The 20,597-nt window shown below is 48.8% G+C and overlaps 2 protein-coding genes and 1 long non-coding RNA gene across 5 annotated transcripts; 1 reads left to right on the top strand and 2 right to left on the bottom strand.

Annotated features, from left to right (window-relative positions):
- Positions 1 to 10,839: 10,839 nt before the first annotated feature.
- LOC126994267 (uncharacterized) lies at positions 10,840 to 13,322 on the top strand. Of its 2 annotated transcripts, XM_050853549.1 has the most exons (5): positions 10,840 to 11,352; positions 11,574 to 11,690; positions 12,048 to 12,162; positions 12,348 to 12,547; positions 12,742 to 13,322. In XM_050853549.1, the coding sequence occupies exons 1-5, from the start codon at positions 11,016 to 11,018 to the stop codon at positions 13,035 to 13,037; spliced, it is 1,065 nt and encodes a 354-aa protein (XP_050709506.1). In that variant the 5' UTR covers positions 10,840 to 11,015; the 3' UTR covers positions 13,038 to 13,322. The 2 variants fall into 2 exon arrangements, with proteins under 2 accessions (XP_050709506.1, XP_050709508.1); XM_050853551.1 differs by lacking the exon at positions 11,574 to 11,690.
- Positions 12,842 to 16,254, bottom strand: LOC126994269 (uncharacterized). Its single transcript, XR_007748927.1, has 5 exons — positions 16,166 to 16,254; positions 15,711 to 15,855; positions 15,434 to 15,554; positions 13,748 to 13,871; positions 12,842 to 12,980 (listed from the first exon to the last, which is right to left on the bottom strand). It is a non-coding gene; the product is annotated as an uncharacterized LOC126994269 (long non-coding RNA).
- A 229-nt stretch (positions 16,255 to 16,483) lies between these two features.
- On the bottom strand, positions 16,484 to 18,847 carry LOC126994268 (putative nuclease HARBI1). 2 transcript variants are annotated; one of them, XR_007748926.1, is made up of 4 exons: positions 18,755 to 18,827; positions 18,217 to 18,343; positions 16,973 to 17,140; positions 16,484 to 16,619 (listed from the first exon to the last, which is right to left on the bottom strand). XR_007748926.1 is itself a non-coding variant. In XM_050853552.1 (4 exons), the coding sequence occupies exons 1-4, from the start codon at positions 18,780 to 18,782 to the stop codon at positions 16,528 to 16,530; spliced, it is 408 nt and encodes a 135-aa protein (XP_050709509.1). In that variant the 5' UTR covers positions 18,783 to 18,847; the 3' UTR covers positions 16,484 to 16,527. The 2 variants fall into 2 exon arrangements, 1 of the variants encoding a protein (XP_050709509.1); XM_050853552.1 differs by having other exon boundaries at positions 18,762 to 18,847.
- Positions 18,848 to 20,597: the final 1,750 nt, after the last annotated feature.

Below are 20,597 nucleotides of genomic sequence, written 5' to 3'. Positions count from 1 at the left end.
CTAAAGAACCCGATAATAAATCCTCGGGCGGCAACAACAACTGAGCTGGCGATGTGTGTGTGTGTGTGTGTGTGTGTGTGTGCACCGCACCCAACTGCTACCCACAGCCAGAGGGGGATGGGGAGAGGCTAGCAAGAGAGTCTTGGGGAGGAGGGTGGACAGTTTCGCGAGTCAGAAAAAAGGGAAAACAATCTGTGAATATTTAATGAACTATTAAAGTCTGCTAATTTTATAAAAGTGCTTACAGTAAAGTAACAGATATGAATGTAAAGTTGATGAAATGGATTATGTCACTAATGCCTTTGAAAATTACTGTAATTAATTACTTTTTTAAATACAGCCATTTGCTTCTTCTCTGCGACTTTATAGTGGTGGCCTTATACCAGTTCACGGTTGAATTTATTTCTTATTCTCACCTTGTTTTGTCGAGACGCCAGCAGTGTAGTCTCCCGTGGTCGTCAGAGGCAAACGTTTTCTCGTCGCAGAAGACGACCTGTTCCCAAAACGTTGCCTCGACCGGGAGATATTCCAAAGCGAAGCCCAGGCGCTCCTCCCTGTTGGTGTCGGTGAGGAAGGGCTTGGTGGCTGGCGTCCGGTGGTGCAGGCCAGCTTCATGGAGTCTCTTCCTCACCGTGGTGATCCCTACGTTAATGCCCGTGGTGACCTTGATCTTCACAGCTGTGGTGAGGGATTGTCTCTTGCTTGGCTGATGATGCGCTCGTCTTCCTCCTGGGTGGTGTGGCGTGGACCTCCAGGTCTTCTTCTATTTTCAAGGCTGTTTGTCTCCGCATGCCTTTTCTTCCATCGTTGAATTGTGCAGCGATTGACATTAAGTATTCTGGCAATGTCCTTTGTCTTCATATTAGCATTAGCTAGATTAATAATGGTTTGTCGCTGATCGACAGAAGTCTCTCTCCTGCGTTGACACGCCATGGTGCAGTATGCATTATGTGTTGTTGTGTGCATTCCGCCGCCAGACTTGTCAAGCGAGTGCTTGTGAGCGCATGTTATACCATTATAATTTTAAATTTAAAGTGATCACGAGTAATATACTGATTTTTTTTACATTCTCAAATGAACGTAATCTAATATGACCGCTGGAATATATTTATTATTTTCTTAAAATGTAATTACAACTTAGGACTGCTGTTGACTAATATCCATGTGAACGATGCTTCCGCTCTCAAAATGTTTCGACCGTTCCTCACAAACACAACACGATTTAATGGTTGTTTCTGATTGTTTCTCGTTTATTACTTATATTTAATTAATTGTAAGTAATAATGAGGAGAAATATTGACGCCTGAGGCAACAAAACAAAAAAATATCGGAAGAATTACAAGCTACTTCCTGAACGAAAATCAACGGACGGTGCCGCCTCATTCCCTGACGCAACTGTACATCATCCATCCAAATATTAAAATCCCCAGAAATAAACATTTTACCATGTGAATGATCACAGCCCTCCAGATATTCAGTAAATTCCTCAAAAAACAGCTGACAATTTGTATTTGGTGGTAGATAAATGATAACAAAAGTTAGCCTCTGAGAGGTGTTGACCATGAAAGTTACAGCTGTGTTCAAAAGTTGTAATATATGGTGAAGGCAAATTTCTTAATTGAGAAAATTAATTAGTATTAATAAATATTCCTACTCCACCTCCCCTTCTAATACCTCTTGAAGTGTGCATGAATGTGTGAGTAGTGTCATTTCCACAATTTCAGATTTGTCTGATTCATTTAACCATGTTTCCGCAATACCCAAAACATCATATGACTTTTCAGCGATTAATTCTCGTAGTTCAACAGTCTTATTCCTTACTGACTGAATATTAACAAACCCACATTGAATATTACCATTTCTCCTAGTATCCATGATCAGTCATATCCTTCGGCCTGTTTAGCCCAATTTCTAAAGTTTTACATTGCCTGCTGTTAACCTTATGGTTTGTTTCTGGCATTGATAGTCGCACACAATTAATACACTTATACGAATTACTGGAACACTCCCTAGGCAAATGATTACCAGCACACTTGGCACAGACAACAGCATCACCATTTTTCTTAAAATTACAGTTATGCTCAGTATGTCCATACCTTTGACAACAATAGCAATTAAATACATGATACCTATCCCTAACATTATACCTGGCCCACTGCAAGCACACATCACCATGCCTGTGAATGAGCTCTCTTATTTCTGGGGTGCACCTTAGTATGAAATGACTAGTATTACCATGTGCAGGCTTAGTGAAAATGAATTCAATCTCGTCATGGACACCTTCAACTGACTGAAGATAGCTGTTCTTAGCAATTAAATATTCATCATCATCATCTTTACACTCTTCCATGGACACCTTACAAATCATTATCTTGGGAGCAAACTTCTTAGTCATCCTAGTTTCGACATTCCTCAATACACTACTTATCTTATTAGCTGCCCTTTTCCCCTCTTGCTCGTTTGCAAAGTCCATCACAACATTACCTCATCCAGTAAACTTCGTGTTGACCACTGGTACATCTTTCAGGACTTTAACCAGCTCATTCTTTCTACTGACAGCATTATTATGTGAATCAAGTGACTTTACAATTAGCACATTTTTTCTTTTCTGCAGCAGCATATGTATCACTTTCCTGGCCTTTATCAAAGTGCAAATTAACCATAGTGTTAATAATCTCCTCTTTCGTGTCAACCAGCACATTTTTCATTTTATCCAACACAGCTTCAGCACCTGAACCCTCAACAGTGACTACATTTACAACTATGCTGACTATTTCATCTTTAACTTCATGAAATTTCTGGTGTAAGCTCTCTGAATTGACCACCAACCTTGACATGCACTCACTAATCTCTGGCATTACTCCACCCTCCTCCAACTTTTCTGTAAGTGCACGGTTCTCAAGCTTTAACTGCTGATTTCCCTCAGTCAGCTTGCTAATCACACTCTTCATGCTCTCAGACTCATTGTGGCAGTCCATAACCTTCTTCCTACATGGTTTACACATCCAATCCACCTTCTTTAGATCCCCATCCTGTACACTATGAAGAAACAGACACTTCTTAGGCGACCATTTCTCACAGACATCACACGCCATCCAATTTGAGGAAAATTCTTGCTCCTTAATACAGTGCTGACATTTAATAGGGCCCGCCATTCTGTACCCATATGCAGAATACAGTATTTCAGACACGACAGACTATGTAGAGTCGAGTAGGGTCATACTCTTAATGCACCACTGCCCGAATGCACCAACCCTAGGTCTGAATGTACCAAAGGGAGGGTAAAGAGGGTTGTGACAGGTGTGTGGAGCGTACAGAGGGTCATGGCAGGTGTGTGAAGGGCAGGACCATAGCAAGAAGTGAGGCCCTCAACCACTACGGCCCCAGTCACTACGGCCCTCAACCACTACGGCCCCAGTCACTACGGCCCTCAACCACTACGGCCCCAGTCACTACGGCCCTCAACCACTACGGCCCTAGTCACTACGGCCCTCAACCACTACGGCCCCAGCCACTTCGGCCCTCAGCCACTACGGCCCCAGTCACTTCGGCCCTCAACCACTACGGCCCCAGTCACTACGGCCCTCAACCACTACGGCCCCAGTCACTTCGGCCCTCAACCACTACGGCCCCAGTCACTACGGCCCTCAACCACTACGGCCCCAGTCACTTCGGCCCCAGTCACTACGGCCCTCAACCACTACGGCCCTAGTCACTACGGCCCTCAATCACTACGGCCCTAGTCACTACGGCCCCAGTCACTACGGCCCTCAAACACTACGGCCCTAGTCACTACGGCCCTCAACCACTACGGCCCCAGTCACTTCGGCCCCAGTCACTACGGCCCTCAACCACTACGGCCCTAGTCACTACGGCCCTCAACCACTACGGCCCTAGTCACTACGGCCCTCAACCACTACGGCCCTAGTCACTACGGCCCCAGTCACTACGGCCCTCAACCACTACGGCCCCAGTCACTTCGGCCCCAGTCACTACGGCCCTCAACCACTACGGCCCCAGTCACTTCGGCCCCAGTCACTACGGCCCTCAACCACTACGGCCCCAGTCACTACGGCCCTCAACCACTACGGCCCCAGTCACTTCGGCCCTCAACCACTACGGCCCCAGTCACTACGGCCCTCAACCACTACGGCCCCAGTCACTACGGCCCTCAACCACTACGGCCCCCGTCAAGCACGCCCTCAACCACTACGGCCCCAGTCACTACGGCCCTCAACCACTACGGCCCCAGTCACTACGGCCCTCAACCACTACGGCCCCAGTCACTACGGCCCTCAACCACTACGGCCCCAGTCACTTCGGCCCTCAACCACTACGGCCCCAGTCACTTCGGCCCTCAACCACTACGGCCCCAGTCACTACGGCCCTCAACCACTACGGCCCCAGTCACTACGGCCCTCAACCACTACGGCCCCAGTCACTACGGCCCTCAACCACTACGGCCCCAGTCACTACGGCCCTCAACCACTACGGCCCTAGTCACTACGGCCCTCAACCACTACGGCCCCAGTCACTTCGGCCCTCAACCACTACGGCCCCAGTCACTTCGGCCCTCAACCACTACGGCCCTCAACCACTACGGCCCCAGTCACTTCGGCCCTAGTCACTACGGCCCCAGTCACTACGGCCCTCAACCACTACGGCCCCAGTCACTACGGCCCTCAACCACTACGGCCCTAGTCACTACGGCCCTCAACCACTACGGCCCCAGTCACTACGGGCCTCAACCACTACGGCCCCAGTCACTACGGCCCTCAACCACTACGGCCCCAGTCACTACGGCCCTCAACCACTACGGCCCCAGTCACTTCGGCTCTCAACCACTACGGCCCCAGTCACTTCGGCCCTCAACCACTACGGCCCCAGTCACTACGGGCCTCACCCACTACGGCCCCAGTCACTACGGCCCTCAACCACTACGGCCCCAGTCACTACGGCCCTCAACCACTACGGCCCCAGTCACTACGGCCCTCAACCACTACGGCCCTAGTCACTACGGCCCTCAACCACTACGGCCCCAGTCACTTCGGCGCTCAACCACTACGGCCCCAGTCACTACGGCCCTCAACCACTACGGCCCCAGTCACTACGGGCCTCAACCACTACGGACCCAGTCACTTCGGCCCTCAACCACTACGGCCCCAGTCACTACGGCCCCCAACCACTACGGCCCCAGTCACTTCGGCCCCAGTCACTACGGCCCTCAACCACTACGGCCCTAGTCACTACGGCCCTCAATCACTACGGCCCTAGTCACTACGGCCCCAGTCACTACGGCCCTCAAACACTACGGCCCTAGTCACTACGGCCCTCAACCACTACGCCCCCAGGAACTTCGGACCCAGTCACAACGGCCTCAACCACTACGGCCCTAGTCACTACGGCCCTCAACCACTACGGCCCTAGTCACTACGGCCCTCAACCACTACGGCCCTAGTCACTACGGCCCCAGTCACTACGGCCCTCAACCACTACGGCCCCAGTCACTTCGGCCCCAGTCACTACGGCCCTCAACCACTACGGCCCCAGTCACTTCGGCCCCAGTCACTACGGCCCTCAGCCACTACGGCCCCAGTCACTACGGCCCTCAACCACTACGGCCCCAGTCACTTCGGCCCTCAACCACTACGGCCCCAGTCACTACGGCCCTCAACCACTACGGCCCCAGTCACTACGGCCCTCAACCACTACGGCCCCAGTCACTACGGCCTCAACCACTACGGCCCCAGTCACTACGGCCCTCAACCACTACGGCCCCAGTCACTACGGCCCTCAACCACTACGGCCTCAACCACTACGGCCCCAGTCACTACGGCCTCAACCACTACGGCCCCAGTCACTTCGGCCCTCAACCACTACGGCCCCAGTCACTACGGCCCTCAACCACTACGGCCCCAGTCACTACGGCCCTCAACCACTACGGCCCCAGTCACTACGGCCTTCAACCACTACGGCCCCAGTCACTACGGGCCTCAACCACTACGGCCCCAGTCACTACGGCCCTCAACCACTACGGCCCGAGTCACTACGGCCCTCTACCACTACGGCCCCAGTCACTACGGCCCTCAACCACTACGGCCCCAGTCACTTCGGCCCTCAACCACTACGGCCCCAGTCACTACGGCCTCAACCACTACGGCCCCAGTCACTTCGGCCTCATCCACTACGGCCCCAGTCACTACGGCCCTCAACCACTACGGCCCCACTCACGGCCTCAACCACTACGGCCCCACTCACTTCGGCCCCAGTCACTACGGCCCTCAACCACTAGGGCCCCAGTCACTACGGCCCTCAACCACTACGGCCCCAGTCACTACGGCCCTCAACCACTACGGCCCCAGTCACTACGGCCCTCAACCACTACGGCCCCAGTCACTTCGGCCCTCAACCACTACGGCCCTAGTCACTACGGCCCTCAACCACTACGGCCCTAGTCACTACGGCCCCAGTCACTACGGCCCTCAAACACTACGGCCCTAGTCACTACGGCCCTCAACCACTACGGCCCCAGTCACTTCGGCCCCAGTCACTTCGGCCCTCAACCACTACGGCCCTAGTCACTACGGCCCTCAACCACTACGGCCCTAGTCACTACGGCCCTCAACCACTACGGCCCTAGTCACTACGGCCCTCTACCACTACGGCCCCAGTCACTTCGGCCCCAGTCACTACGGCCCTCAACCACTACGGCCCCAGTCACTTCGGCCCCAGTCACTACGGCCCTCAACCACTACGGCCCCAGTCACTACGGCCCTCAACCACTACGGCCCCAGTCACTTCGGCCCTCAACCACTACGGCCCCAGTCACTACGGCCCTCAATCACTACGGCCCCAGTCACTACGGCCCTCAACCACTACGGCCCCAGTCACTACGGCCCTCAACCACTACGGCCCCAGTCACTACGGCCCTCAACCACTACGGCCCCAGTCACTACGGCCCTCAACCACTACGGCCCCAGTCACTACGGCCCTCAACCACTACGGCCCCAGTCACTTCGGCCCTCAACCACTACGGCCCCAGTCACTTCGGCCCTCAACCACTACGGCCCCAGTCACTACGGCCCTCAACCACTACGGCCCCAGTCACTACGGCCCTCAACCACTACGGCCCCAGTCACTACGGCCCTCAACCACTACGGCCCCAGTCACTACGGCCCTCAACCACTACGGCCCCAGTCACTTCGGCCCTCAACCACTACGGCCCCAGTCACTTCGGCCCTCAACCACTACGGCCCCAGTCACTACGGCCCTCAACCACTACGGCCCCAGTCACTTCGGCCCTCAACCACTACGGCCCCAGTCACTACGGCCCTCAACCACTACGGCCCCAGTCACTTCGGCCCCAGTCACTACGGCCCTCAACCACTACGGCCCTAGTCACTACGGCCCTCAATCACTACGGCCCTAGTCACTACGGCCCCAGTCACTACGGCCCTCAAACACTACGGCCCTAGTCACTACGGCCCTCAACCACTACGGCCCCAGTCACTTCGGCCCCAGTCACTACGGCCCTCAACCACTACGGCCCCAGTCACTACGGCCCTCAACCACTACGGCCCTAGTCACTACGGCCCTCAACCACTACGGCCCTAGTCACTACGGCCCCAGTCACTACGGCCCTCAACCACTACGGCCCCAGTCACTACGGCCCTCAACCACTACGGCCCCAGTCACTACGGCCTTCAACCACTACGGCCCCAGTCACTACGGGCCTCAACCACTACGGCCCCAGTCACTACGGGCCTCAACCACTACGGCCCCAGTCACTACGGCCCTCAACCACTACGGCCCCAGTCACTACGGCCCTCAACCACTACGGCCCCAGTCACTACGGCCCTCAACCACTACGGCCCCAGTCACTTCGGCCCTCAACCACTACGGCCCCAGTCACTTCGGCCCTCAACCACTACGGCCCCAGTCACTACGGCCCTCAACCACTACGGCCCCAGTCACTTCGGCCCTCAACCACTACGGCCCCAGTCACTACGGCCCTCAACCACTACGGCCCCAGTCACTAAGGCCCTAGTCAAAACGGCCACAGTCACTACGGCCCTAGTCACTACGGCCCCAGTCACTACGGCCCTAGTCACTACGGCCCCAGTCACTACGGCCCTCAACCACTACGGCCCCAGTCACTACGGCCCTCAACCACTACGGCCCCAGTCACTTCGGCCCCAGTCACTACGGCCCTCAACCACTACGGCCCTAGTCACTACGGCCCTCAACCACTACGGCCCTAGTCACTACGGCCCTCAACCACTACGGCCCTAGTCACTACGGCCCTCAACCACTACGGCCCCAGTCACTACGGCCCTCAACCACTACGGCCCCAGTCACTACGGCCCTCAACCACTACGGCCCCAGTCACTACGGCCCTCAACCACTACGGCCCCAGTCACTACGGCCCTCAACCACTACGGCCCCAGTCACTACGGCCCTCAACCACTACGGCCCCAGTCACTACGGCCCTCAACCACTACGGCCCCAGTCACTACGGCCCTCAACCACTACGGCCCCAGTCACTACGGCCCTCAACCACTACGGCCCCAGTCACTACGGCTCTCAACCACTACGGCCCCAGTCACTACGGCCCTAGTCACTACGGCCCCAGTCACTACGGCCCTCAACCACTACGGCCCCAGTCACTACGGCCCTCAACCACTACGGCCCCAGTCACTTCGGCCCTAGTCACTACGGCCCCAGTCACTACGGCCCTCAACCACTACGGCCCCAGTCACTACGGCCCTCAACCACTACGGCCCCAGTCACTACGGCCCTCAACCACTACGGCCCCAGTCACTACGGCCCTCAACCACTACGGCCCTAGTCACTACGGCCCTCAACCACTACGGCCCCAGTCACTACGGCCCTCAACCACTACAGCCCTAGTCACTACGGCCCTCAACCACTACGGCCCCAGTCACTACGACCCTCAACCACTACGGCCCCAGTCACTACGGCCCTCAACCACTACGGCCCCAGTCACTACGGCCCTCAACCACTACGGCCCCAGTCACTACGGCCCTCAACCACTACGGCCCCAGTCACTACGGCCCTCAACCACTACGGCCCTAGTCACTACGGCCCTCAACCACTACGGCCCCAGTCACTACGGCCCTCAACCACTACGGCCCCAGTCACTACGGCCCTCAACCACTACGGCCCCAGTCACTTCGGCCCTTGTCACTACGGCCCCAGTCACTACGGCCCTCAACCACTACGGCCCCAGTCACTACGGCCCTCAACCACTACGGCCCTAGTCACTACGGCCCTCAACCACTACGGCCCCAGTCACTACGGCCCTCAACCACTACGGCCCCAGTCACTACGGCCCTCAACCACTACGGCCCCAGTCACTACGGCCCTCAACCACTACGGCCCCAGTCACTACGGCCCTCAACCACTACGGCCCTAGTCACTACGGCCCTCAACCACTACGGCCCCAGTCACTACGGCCCCAGTCACTACGGCCCTCAACCACTACGGCCCCAGTCACTACGGCCCTTAACCACTACGGCCCCAGTCACTACGGCCCTCAACCACTACGGCCCTATTCACTACGGCCCCAGTCACTACGGCCCCAGTCACTACGGCCCCAGTCACTACGGCCCTAGTCACTACGGCCACAGTCACTACGGCCCCAGTCACTACGGCCCCAGTCACTACGGCCCCAGTCACTACGGCCCCAGTCACTACGGCCCCCACCCACTACGGCCCCAGTCACTACGGCCCTAGTCACTACGGCCCTAGTCACTACGGCCCCAGTCACTACGGCCCCAGTCACTACGGCCCCAGTCACTACGGCCCCAGTCACTACGGCCCCAGTCACTACGGCCCTAGTCACTACGGCCCCAGTCACTACGGCCCTAGTCACTACGGCCCTAGATACTACGGCCTCTCTCACCGTCAACCCTAGTCACTACGGCCCCAGTCACTACGGCCCTAGTCACTACGGCCCTAGATACTACGGCCTCTCTCACCGTCAACCCTAGTCACTGCGGCCCCAGGCACTACGGCCTCTCTCACCGTCAACCCTAGTCACTGCGGCCCCAGGCACTACGGCCTCTCTCACCGTCAACCCTAGTCACTGCGGCCCCAGGCACTACGGCCTCTCTCACCGTCAACCCTAGTCACTGCGGCCCCAGGCACTACGGCCTCTCTCACCGTCAACCCTAGTCACTGCGGCCCCAGGCACTACGGCCTCTCTCACCGTCAACCCTAGTCACTGCGGCCCCAGGCACTACGGCCTCTCTCACCGTCAACCCTAGTCACTGCGGCCCCAGGCACTACGGCCTCCCAAGATGTTAACTTAATATAAGAACTACAGTGAGAGAGAGAAACCACATGTCATTTCATAACCAAGGAAAGGAATATAGAATCATACATGTATATATTACCAAAAGTGTATAAATCATATGTTGTCTATGTATATGTCTAAAGAATTCAATAAACCACTTGTTTGTATATTTGTGTTGTTTGTCTCAGTCCAACTCCTCCTGGATATATCATCCAGGCCTCACAGAGAGAGAGAGAGAAATTGACATGTGGTCTCTCTCTCTCTCTCTAATAAACAGAGAGAGAGAGAGAGAGAGAGAGAGAGAGAGAGAGAGAGAGAGAGAGAGAGAGAGAGAGAGAGAGAGAGAGAGAGAGAATAAAAGATGATATTCTCACGATCACTAGCCATTATACACTTAGTTCCGAACCTCTATTTTTGGGTGACGGGTTAATATTCGCCTGCTTCGCTGCTTTGCTTACAAGTCATGAAGATCCAGCCGATACTGGAAAACATTGGTAACGCGGAGTATTTTACTCTACTCTTTGCGAACGCCAGTTTTCTGTGCGCCAGCATAACAAAGCCATACCTCAAGGTTTGCTGGGATTGGCGCAGACGCCTCAAATTGTGCTCATTGGCTGCCGGGGGTGATACGTCACTGACTCGACGTCACACGCAAGGCAACCAATCACAAGAAGACTCTCTTATCGCCGAGTGAGTCATGAGGGCATTGTTTACATACTGTGGCGCCACAGTCGAGTTTCTAACCATGGCGCTTCCATACGTAAAACATCAGCGGAGGCCAAAATTCTCTGAAACTGAGGCATTGACCTTGGTGGAGGAGGTGGAGCGGCGTCGCCACATAATTCTAGGAAGGCTGGAGGGATCAAAAGTGACGGGGGAGAAAAAACAGCGAGCGTGGGAGGAGGTGACAGCTCTCGTCAACGAGGTCAGCCGTGTCGGGAGGACAGAAGAGGAGTGCCGCCGCAAGTTCAAAGACTTACGAAGCCTGGTGAAGGTTAAGGCGGGCAAAGAGCAGAGGCACCTCGCAGGCACCGGTGAGTCCAACGTTTTTGCTCAAAACGTTATCGGTAGCTTAGTTGTAAACCTAGTTTGTGCGGCTGACTAAGGGGGGCAAAGACCCTCTCCTTTAATAAAGGTATATGATTCTCAAAATTTACCCTCATAATAAGTATTAAAGCCAAAATTTAACAGATGAATTTAGCTTAACATGAGAGCTTTTAAGTGGTTGATAATTGCAACTTTTGTATGTCTGCAGGTGGGGGACCTTCAGACACCACCAGCTACACAGCTGTAGAGGAGGTGGTGTTAAGGATGATGTCCCCTGTGGCAGTCACAGGACTACCACTCCCCGACAGTCAGGGTGCCACAATGAGTAAGGGAAACAAAGACAAATTACAATTATGGTCCATGCAGCACAAATTGATCCCTGGACTGTGGTATCTCCACAGGTGGGGATTCCCCCACTAGTTCCACATCTCCACAGATCAGTCCACCAATCCCATTTCACTTCCTTAATCTGTTTCTATAGTAGTTTCTTTTTATATTTCCTAAGTTATTGCTGAAATTAGCAAGAGGAGAGGCAACAGTCCAGGGATAATTTTGAGCTGCATGGAAAATAGGAATTAGTCATATGTAGTATTAATAAAAAACAGAGGAGCAACAGAGCATTAAAAGAATATATATCTGCCAGAATATCACCTCAATTAATGCAAGCATTTTCTTTCTACAGGGTTGTCAGGTTCTGTGGAGGAACCGCAGCCTTCCACCAGCAGTGGTGTTGGTGTCTCATTGGGGGACTCCCAATTTATTGAAATTTTCAACTTAGAAGAGAACACCACTATAAGGTGAATAAGTATGACTTAAGATTTATTCTTCACTACATACCTATGAACAGTGTATGCACATGTGTCATGTGTAACCTTTTCCAATAATTTATTTATTACAGTCAAGCAATGTAGTTATTAAATGTATTTTATTTGTACAGTACATAGGAAAACATTTACTTCTACCCTCATTTATATATCTTCAGCTTCACGGATGCAGCTGCTGGTGAGGTTGCTGCCCGGCCTGCCTCTACCCTCCACCCTGTCGCTTCCCAGCCTGCTGCAACTCCTCAGCCCTTCACTTCCCCCCGGCCTGTCCCTTCCCAGCCTGCCGCTACCCACCGGCCTGTTGCTTCCCAACCACCACTACCAGGTGCCCAGAGAAGAAGGCGCAGAACTCCTGCAGGTAACAGTTTTTGTTCCAGCTGCTTTGGTCTAAGTTTTTAGGTATACATGTTTCTGGCAAATGTGTGTTTAGTTGTGGGTATTATATATAGGTATAAGGAGTAATTCAGGAGAAAGACATAACTTTATTAAAAATATATTTTGTAAGTTGTAGTAAAAAAAAAAAATAATTAATGTTTTCCTTTTTAAATGCAGTTGCTCACTCCAAAGACCTGGAGGTTCTCGCCCAAGCTCAGGTCACACAAGTGGATATGCAGTGCAGCCTGGATGCTCTCGTCATGATCCAGAGGGAGCAAGGGGAGGCACTGCAGAGGTTGGTGCAGGCCATTGAGCAGATGGCTGCAACGCAGCAGCAGGTTCTGGAGAACATGGCAGCAGCACAGAGAGGCATGATGGCCTCTCTGCAGGAGTTTGTAGCTCTTGCTATGGAACTCCTGAAAAAAAAAAAAGTTTCCTGTCAGTTGTCTTCTACAATCACCTTTTCTCTGTAACTGTCTTCAACCATTAAAATCTCTTTGCATTGTTGCTTCGCTCTCCATTTTCTAATTATTTTCATGCTTACTGCTCTTCTGAACTTGCTAACTGCATGCCTCCCTTATTCCTTAATCTTCACACCATGTCTTTCTACTCAAGCTCACCCCTATACTGTATAAAACCACTTATGTACCTGTATTAATTCTTCCCTTTCACTGGTTAACTCTGGAACAGCCTATCTGAACCTGTATTTCCTTCAGCCTATTACTTAGTGCCTTCAAGAAGGGAGTATTGAGGCACCTATGTTAAGTACATTATAATTCTAAAATGTTTTGTATTTTTTGGTGCTGTGATTCAAGAGTGTATGTACAATATAATGTTCAAATATTTATTAATTTTTTGCGTGCTGTGATTCATGACAGTGTTACTGTGATATTTACAGGGTAATGCCATATTGTGCATTTTCTTGGTGCTGTGATTCAGGATATTGTTAATTTGGTAGTTATAGTATTGTGTCAGTGTAATATTTAAGTGATACTGTTACCATAATATATACACTCCTTTTTGGTATAGATTTGTATTACTCTAACCTAACATTTGCCAGCGAATTCTTCTTGATATTAAAATCCTGCACTTATATAATTTTACATGTACTGAGACATGGAAAGGCATTCTTTCAATCCTTATATACTCAATAACACATGCCAGTGCTGTCTGCCTGTCTTACTTCATGGCTGGTAAAAATGCTGTATAATCTCCTGCTGCACAGCTCTGCCAAGTCCTCGCTGCCCTCTCTGCACAGCACGGATGACGGCAGCCTGGGGCACTTCCTCGTTGTCTACTGGTGGAAGCTGGAAATAAGTTGATGACATTTGTGAGAGCCTGATATATCTTTGGGTTTGAAGATGAACTTTCCATTTCTTTAAAAGTTGATATAAGAAGAGTAGTCTTTTAATGTGACAATGAAAATTTTTACCTAAACCTGGGAATTCTCAAGACAATATTATGTGTGAAAAAATATATATTTTCATACCATGAATATGCATCAGACCATTTTCTATTACTCAAACAACAATTGAAAGACCGATCATGCCTCTACTGTGCCAAATCTAATGACCTTGATATTGATATCTCCTTTAAAGTACATGAAAATATGTGGTTAGGTTTTTTTTTTTTTTTTTTTTTTTTTTACAGCTAAGGAGACAGCTCAAGGGCGCAAAGAAAAAAAAAGAAAAAAAGGCCCGCTACTCACTGCTCCCGAACAGAGGTTAAAGGAGTGTCGAAAATCAGAGGTCAATTTCGGGAGGAGAGGTGTCCTGATACCCTCCTCTTGAAAGAGTTCAAGTTGTAGGCAGGAGGAAATACAGATGAAGGAAGATTGTTCCAGAGTTTACCAGCGTGAGGGATGAAAGAGTGAAGATGCTGGTTAACTCTTGCATAAGGGGTTTGGACAGTATAGGGATGAGCATGAGTAGAAAGCCGAGTGCAGCGGGGCCGCGGGAGGGGGGGAGGCATGCAGTTAGCAAGTTCAGAAGAGCAGTCAGCGTGGAAATATCGATAGAAGATAGAAAGAGAGGCAACATTGCGGCGGAATTTAAGAGGTAGAAGACTATCAGTATGAGGAGGAGAGCTGATGAGACGAAGAGACTTAGCCAACACTCTGTCAAGAAGAGCTGTGTGAGGAGCCCCCACATGAGATGCATACTCCATACGAGGGCGGACAAGGCCCCTGTATATGTACAGCAACTGTTCTGGTGAGAAGAACTGGCGGAGACGGTACAGAACGCCCAGCCTCGAGGAAGCTGATTTAGTAAGAGATGAGATATGAAGTTTCCAGTTGAGATTTTGAGTTAAGGATAGACCGAGGATGTTTAGTGTTGAGGAAGGTGATAGCTGGGTGTTGTCAAAGAATATGGGATAGTTGTTTGGAAGATTGTGTCGAGTGGATAGGTGGAGAAACTGTGTTTTTGAGGCGTTGAAGGACACCAGGTTCTTCTTGCCCCAATCGGAAATAATAGTAAGGTCTGAGGCTAAGCGTTCTGCAGCCTCCAGCCTTGAGTCGTTAAGTTCCTGAAGGGTGGGTCTTCTATTAAAAGAAGTTGAATAATGCAGAGTGGAATCATCGGCGTAGGAGTGGATAGGACAGTTCGTTTTGGAAAGAAGATCATCAATGAACAACAGAAAAAGAGTGGGAGATAGGACAGAACCCTGTGGGACACCACTGTTAATAGATTTAGGGGAAGAACAGTGACCGTCTACCACGGCAGAAATAGAACGGTCAGAAAGGAAACTGGAGATAAATGTACAGAGAGAAGGATAGAAACCGTAGGAGGGTAGTTTAGAAAGCAAAGATTTGTGCCAGACCCTATCAAAAGCTTTTGATATGTCCAGCGCAATAGCAAAAGTTACATACATCAGAAGGAATAGGAATACGACGCTTGATGCAGCGATTGTGCAGTAGCATGCATGAATTTGCAATTTTTGCACACTTGATGGGTGCATATTGCAGTGTTCCCCCAGAAGAGTGCAGACACCTGTGAGAAGCAAGATTTCATATTAAAAGAGAGGATTCCTTCAAAACAAGTGTATCTACAAAGTATACTATAGAGACACAAATAAAATGTTTGTAATACTTAACAATTATATCTATAGCAAGCACTACTCTACACAGCATTATGTCACTTCATTACCTAAAGCGACTCTTCAACATCCCAATCGTCTGCTCAACAATCACCCTCGTTTGGGCATGCCCCCTGTTGTAGCGGTTCTCCGCTTCAGTGGAGGGGTTGCTCACTGGCACCATGAGATGGGGCTCAAGGGGATACCCACTGTCACCTGCAATAATATGATCCAAAATAAGATTTCTTATTGTTTTGTCATGTAGCAGGCCTGCTTATCATGCATGAAATGGTATTGTGAAAAAGTTATCTTCTAAGTTAAGTATGAAGCAATTTATTTTTCAGATAACATAAAAATGGCCATAAAGATTGTACAACCTATTAAGACTGCATTGGTACATACGGCAGTAGGTGTAAGTTTGCTGTCACTAAGGTGATGGATGGTCTGCCAGTTAATGTTACTATTTTATATAAGACATGGCTCTGAAATACTGGTACACTCATGCACTTTTTATGAAGATACTCACCAACAAGCAGGAAGTCCCCAAACTCCCCTTCCTGAAACCGCTGTTTCAGCTCAGAGTTGGCCCACACGAAGGCGTCATGTGTAGAACCTAGAATTTAATATACATGAACTTAGACAAACACAGTAAAGTATATTTAAAATAGGTGTGGCAGAGTTAAGCCCTATATCATAGTAATATATCAGATCTTGCACATTTATATCTAATGTCAAGGCTTATCACACCGTTTTCTTTTGCAGTAACACTAATCTTGTTCAGTCGCACGATAATTAATACAGTACATGGATAGGTGAAATTTTTATGCAATTCAAAAATAATATACCTGGGAATCTGGAGCAGTAAATGAGTATCACTCCATCAGCATCTCAAACAAGTTGGATGTTCAGGGAGTGATACCTTTTCCTGTTGAAATACAGGGCCTCGTCTACAGATGGGGCCTTGATGGCAACATGGGTGCCTGTGCAAACAAATAAAAGTACTAAATTATCATATTACAGTCACTGTATCTATCTATCTATCTATCTATCTATCTATCTATCTATCTATCTATATATATATATATATATATATATATATATATATATATATATATATATATATATATATATATATATATATATATATATATATATATATATATATATATTAAACTGATAAATTTGATATGGAAACATCTGAAATTAAATACTACAAATTTTTAAATGCTTAAAAGGAGCAAGGGGTAATCTGGTACCTTTCACCCAAAGGGAATCTCAATGGAATGTGTAATTATAATAGCATCACTAAATAAAAAAAAAAGGATAATCTTACCATCAATGGCTCCAATAACCCTTGGGAAGTTTTGAATCCTTAAAAACTTCCGAGCAATTCTCCTCCGCTCAATATTTGTAGGAGGCATCTTGATTTCTTGCACCGACTTGTCACTCAAGACGGTGCAAATCCGGTCCAAGACCCGGCTTATGCTGGCTTGTGTAACACCTGAAAGTGTATATATGGAAACTACTGTAACTTCACCTAAGCATGTGGGGGTTCAGACTCCCCTTCAACCCCCCTTTAAGAAGACAAACTAACCTATTGGGAACTTTGCCCACACCAAAGCCTGCTGATGCTGGCTTGTGTAACACATGAAAGTTTGTATATGGAAACTACTATAACTTAACATAAGCATGTGGGGGTTTACACTCCCCTTCAACCCCCCTTTAAGAAAATAAACTAACCTATTGAGGATTTAGGCCCCCACTCAATCCCTTGAAGGGAAGGCACAATTCGGTGCTACTATAGCGTGAGGTCTACCGCCATATGTGGCCTACCCAGCAGGAGCAGGGGTGAGGTCTACCGCCATACTAGATCATAGAGCAATAAAAATAGTCAGCCAGATTAGCTCTGCAGCCAGGTGTGTGTGTGGGGATTAAGGTAGGCATCCAGGAAAGGATTATCAGGCAAATAAGAGGTTAGGTTAAGTTAGGTTAGGTTAGGTTAGGTTGGGTTGTTATATTAGGTTAGGTTATGTTGGGTAAAGAACATCCGGTTAGGTTAGGTCAGGTTAGGTTAAGTTAGGTTGGGTTAGTTTAGGTATGTTAGGTTAAATTGGGTTAGGTTAGGTTAGGTTGGGTTAGTTTAGGTTACGTTAGGTTAGGTTGGGTTATTTTAGGTTACTTCAGGTTACGTTGGGTTATTTTAGATTAGGTTATGTTAGGTTACGTTGGGTTAGTTTAGATTAGGTTAGGTTGGGTTAGTATAGGTTTAGGTTAGGTTGGGTAGTATAAATTTGTCTAAATATATGATAGCATGTTTATTTTTACATTTCTGTGTGGTATAGTACTAACGGTAGGTCGATCTCACGCTACAATGTGGTAGACCTCACGCTATAGTGTAGTAGTGTGGTAGACCTCACGCTATAGTGTGGTAGACCTCACGCTATAGTAGCACCCACAATTCTCCCTGACCATTAAGATTTAGGTGCAAAACAATGTAGGGCAACAGACATTAATAAGTGATGGCAGATGCACTGAGCGGCGGAAGCATGCAACACCAATAAACTATATAAATGTTACCTGCAGTGTCTCCAATGACATGTTGAAAGGAGCCACTTGCCAAAAATCTCAGGGCCAGCAAAACCTGTGTGTGGGTTGGTAAGGCCTGGCTACGCCTTGTCCTCCTCTCAAGCTGAGGCTGCAGCTCCTGAAAGAGGAGGGTTAGTTCTTGCCGAGGGTAGCGATACTTTTGAATAAGTTCACTGTCACTTAATTCTAAGGGTTCAAGACGATCCCGAAACCGTCTTTCCCTCCTCAGAGCACGGGCGTGAAAATATGCGAGGATAATATTCATTTCGTAAGCTGCTGTGTGTATGCGTGACGCTAGGGTAAGGGGTACTAAGGGCAGACTGTCAGCCGCCTCGTTTTCAGGCATATTTTGGGGTGTTCCATTTAAAATTTCACTTTTTGCATGGCATATACATGCTTCTATGGTGATAAAGCTTATAAACAGTTAATAAAAAGGTCAAATTGTGCACAAAAATAATTATATATGTGTTTTACACCACCTCGGACCTAGGTGTAACTAACGACAGAAATCGGCGCAAAATACACTCACCGCTTACCCATTTGGAGCGTTCCAGCATGCCGATGTGGAAGAAAACGGCGCTATTAACGCCTCCCCATCCCACTAACGCTTTGTGGATTCGCTCCCTGGCAGTTCTGTTATCATTCTCCATCATGGAATATCCCTGTGTGGTTTGCGCGAGTGAAGTTCGGCCTCGTCAGCATGCCATTCAGTGCGCTAACTGTGAACGCTGGCAACACAGGAAGTGTAACACCGGGATTTCCTACAAGGATTATCGTTCCATGGTGAAAGGGGAGCTACACATGCACTGGATCTGCATCACATGTTCAGAAGTAGAAGGTAAATTTTATGTTTTTATTATACTATAGTGAAAAACAAGTTGGAGGAGGAGGAAGCGGTAGTTTATCAGAACATCGTCCCTATGGCTGAAAGCACACCTTTGGAAGCTTTACTTCTTGATGACGTTAGCACCCGACCAGTAGATAATGAAGGTGAGTTTTTATTATTATTATTATTATTATTATTATTATTATTATTATGATCATTATTATTATTATTATTATTATTATTAAAATGTTACTGATGTTGTTAGGGATGGTATTGATGTTATTAGTGATGATACTGATGTTGTACATATCTGTTGGAGACGGAGGAAGGGGGAGTTTTGAAGGAGGTAGGATCTATCCCGGACATCAGCACCCGACCAGCCTTGCCAGAGGAATATGAAGAAAGTATTCTACCTGATGACATTATTGATGAAGTTCCAAGTATAGGGGATGAATTAATAAACTCTTTTAAGATCGTTGAAGGTGGTACGAGAAGAGGAAATGCCTTCCTTGTAGATTCCTTTGGTTATACCTATAACCAAAAGGCCACAGGGAAGAAGAAAAATCCAACTGGTAAAGTAACTTGGCGCTGTAGTGTGAGAAACAAGATGCTAACATGTCCTGCTACTGTCCTTCAGAATGGCTCCATTTTCACCGGAGGATCTCATCATCATGTTCACGAACCCCAACAAGGTGCTACTTTTAAGGCTGAAGTCATTGCTACTGCAAAGGCCTTAGCCAAAGAGAAGGTTAACATTTTTTCATCCGCTTCTTCTTTAGTGGATCGTGCTAGAACTGCCACAGAAGTGGATGATGCAGCCTGTTTAAATACAGTTAACATAGCACGGTCTCTAAATCGCCTTAGACAGGGTGACAGACCTGATGAACCAGATAATTTGAACTTTGAATTGGATGACAATTACATCCCAAAAGAGTTCCTTTAGAAGGATATTGCTATAACTGGTGGCCGACACTTAATATTCGCTACTTCTGAACAACTTGCTTTACTCAAGAATGCAAGGACGTGGTACGTGGATGCTACATTTCGTGTAGTGCGCAAGCCATTCTATCAATTATTTGGCATCCATGCATTCGTGAAAGGAATATAAGGAAATATAAAACAAGTACCTCTAGTATTTACCCTCATGTCGGGGAAAAGAAAAAAAGATTATAAGAAAGTTTTTAAGGTTATTTTAGACATACTACAGGAGTGCAAAGTAGAGAAATTGGTTTTAGATTTTGAAGTTGCTGTATGGTCGGCTGTCAGGACCTTACTCCCGATAGTAAAATTGCAAGGATGCTCGTTCCATTGGAATCAAGCCATTTGGAGAAAAATCCAAGAAATAGGACTGGCTGCACCATACATGAATCATCGCCCAACTAAGGATTTCATAAGGCAGCTCATGGCACTTCCTTTCCTCCCTGAAGAACACATAAAAACAACATTTGAACAGGTTGAATTACGAGTGCCTCCTGGACCACTTAAAATTCTAATGGATTATATTAAAGAAACTTGGATCAATGGATTCTGGGCGCCAAGTGACTGG

Source organism: Eriocheir sinensis, unplaced genomic scaffold, assembly GCF_024679095.1.
Source record: "Eriocheir sinensis breed Jianghai 21 unplaced genomic scaffold, ASM2467909v1 Scaffold764, whole genome shotgun sequence".
In the NCBI taxonomy this organism is placed as follows: Eukaryota; Metazoa; Arthropoda; class Malacostraca; order Decapoda; family Varunidae; genus Eriocheir; species Eriocheir sinensis.
This window is presented reverse-complemented; position numbering and strand designations above follow the sequence as displayed.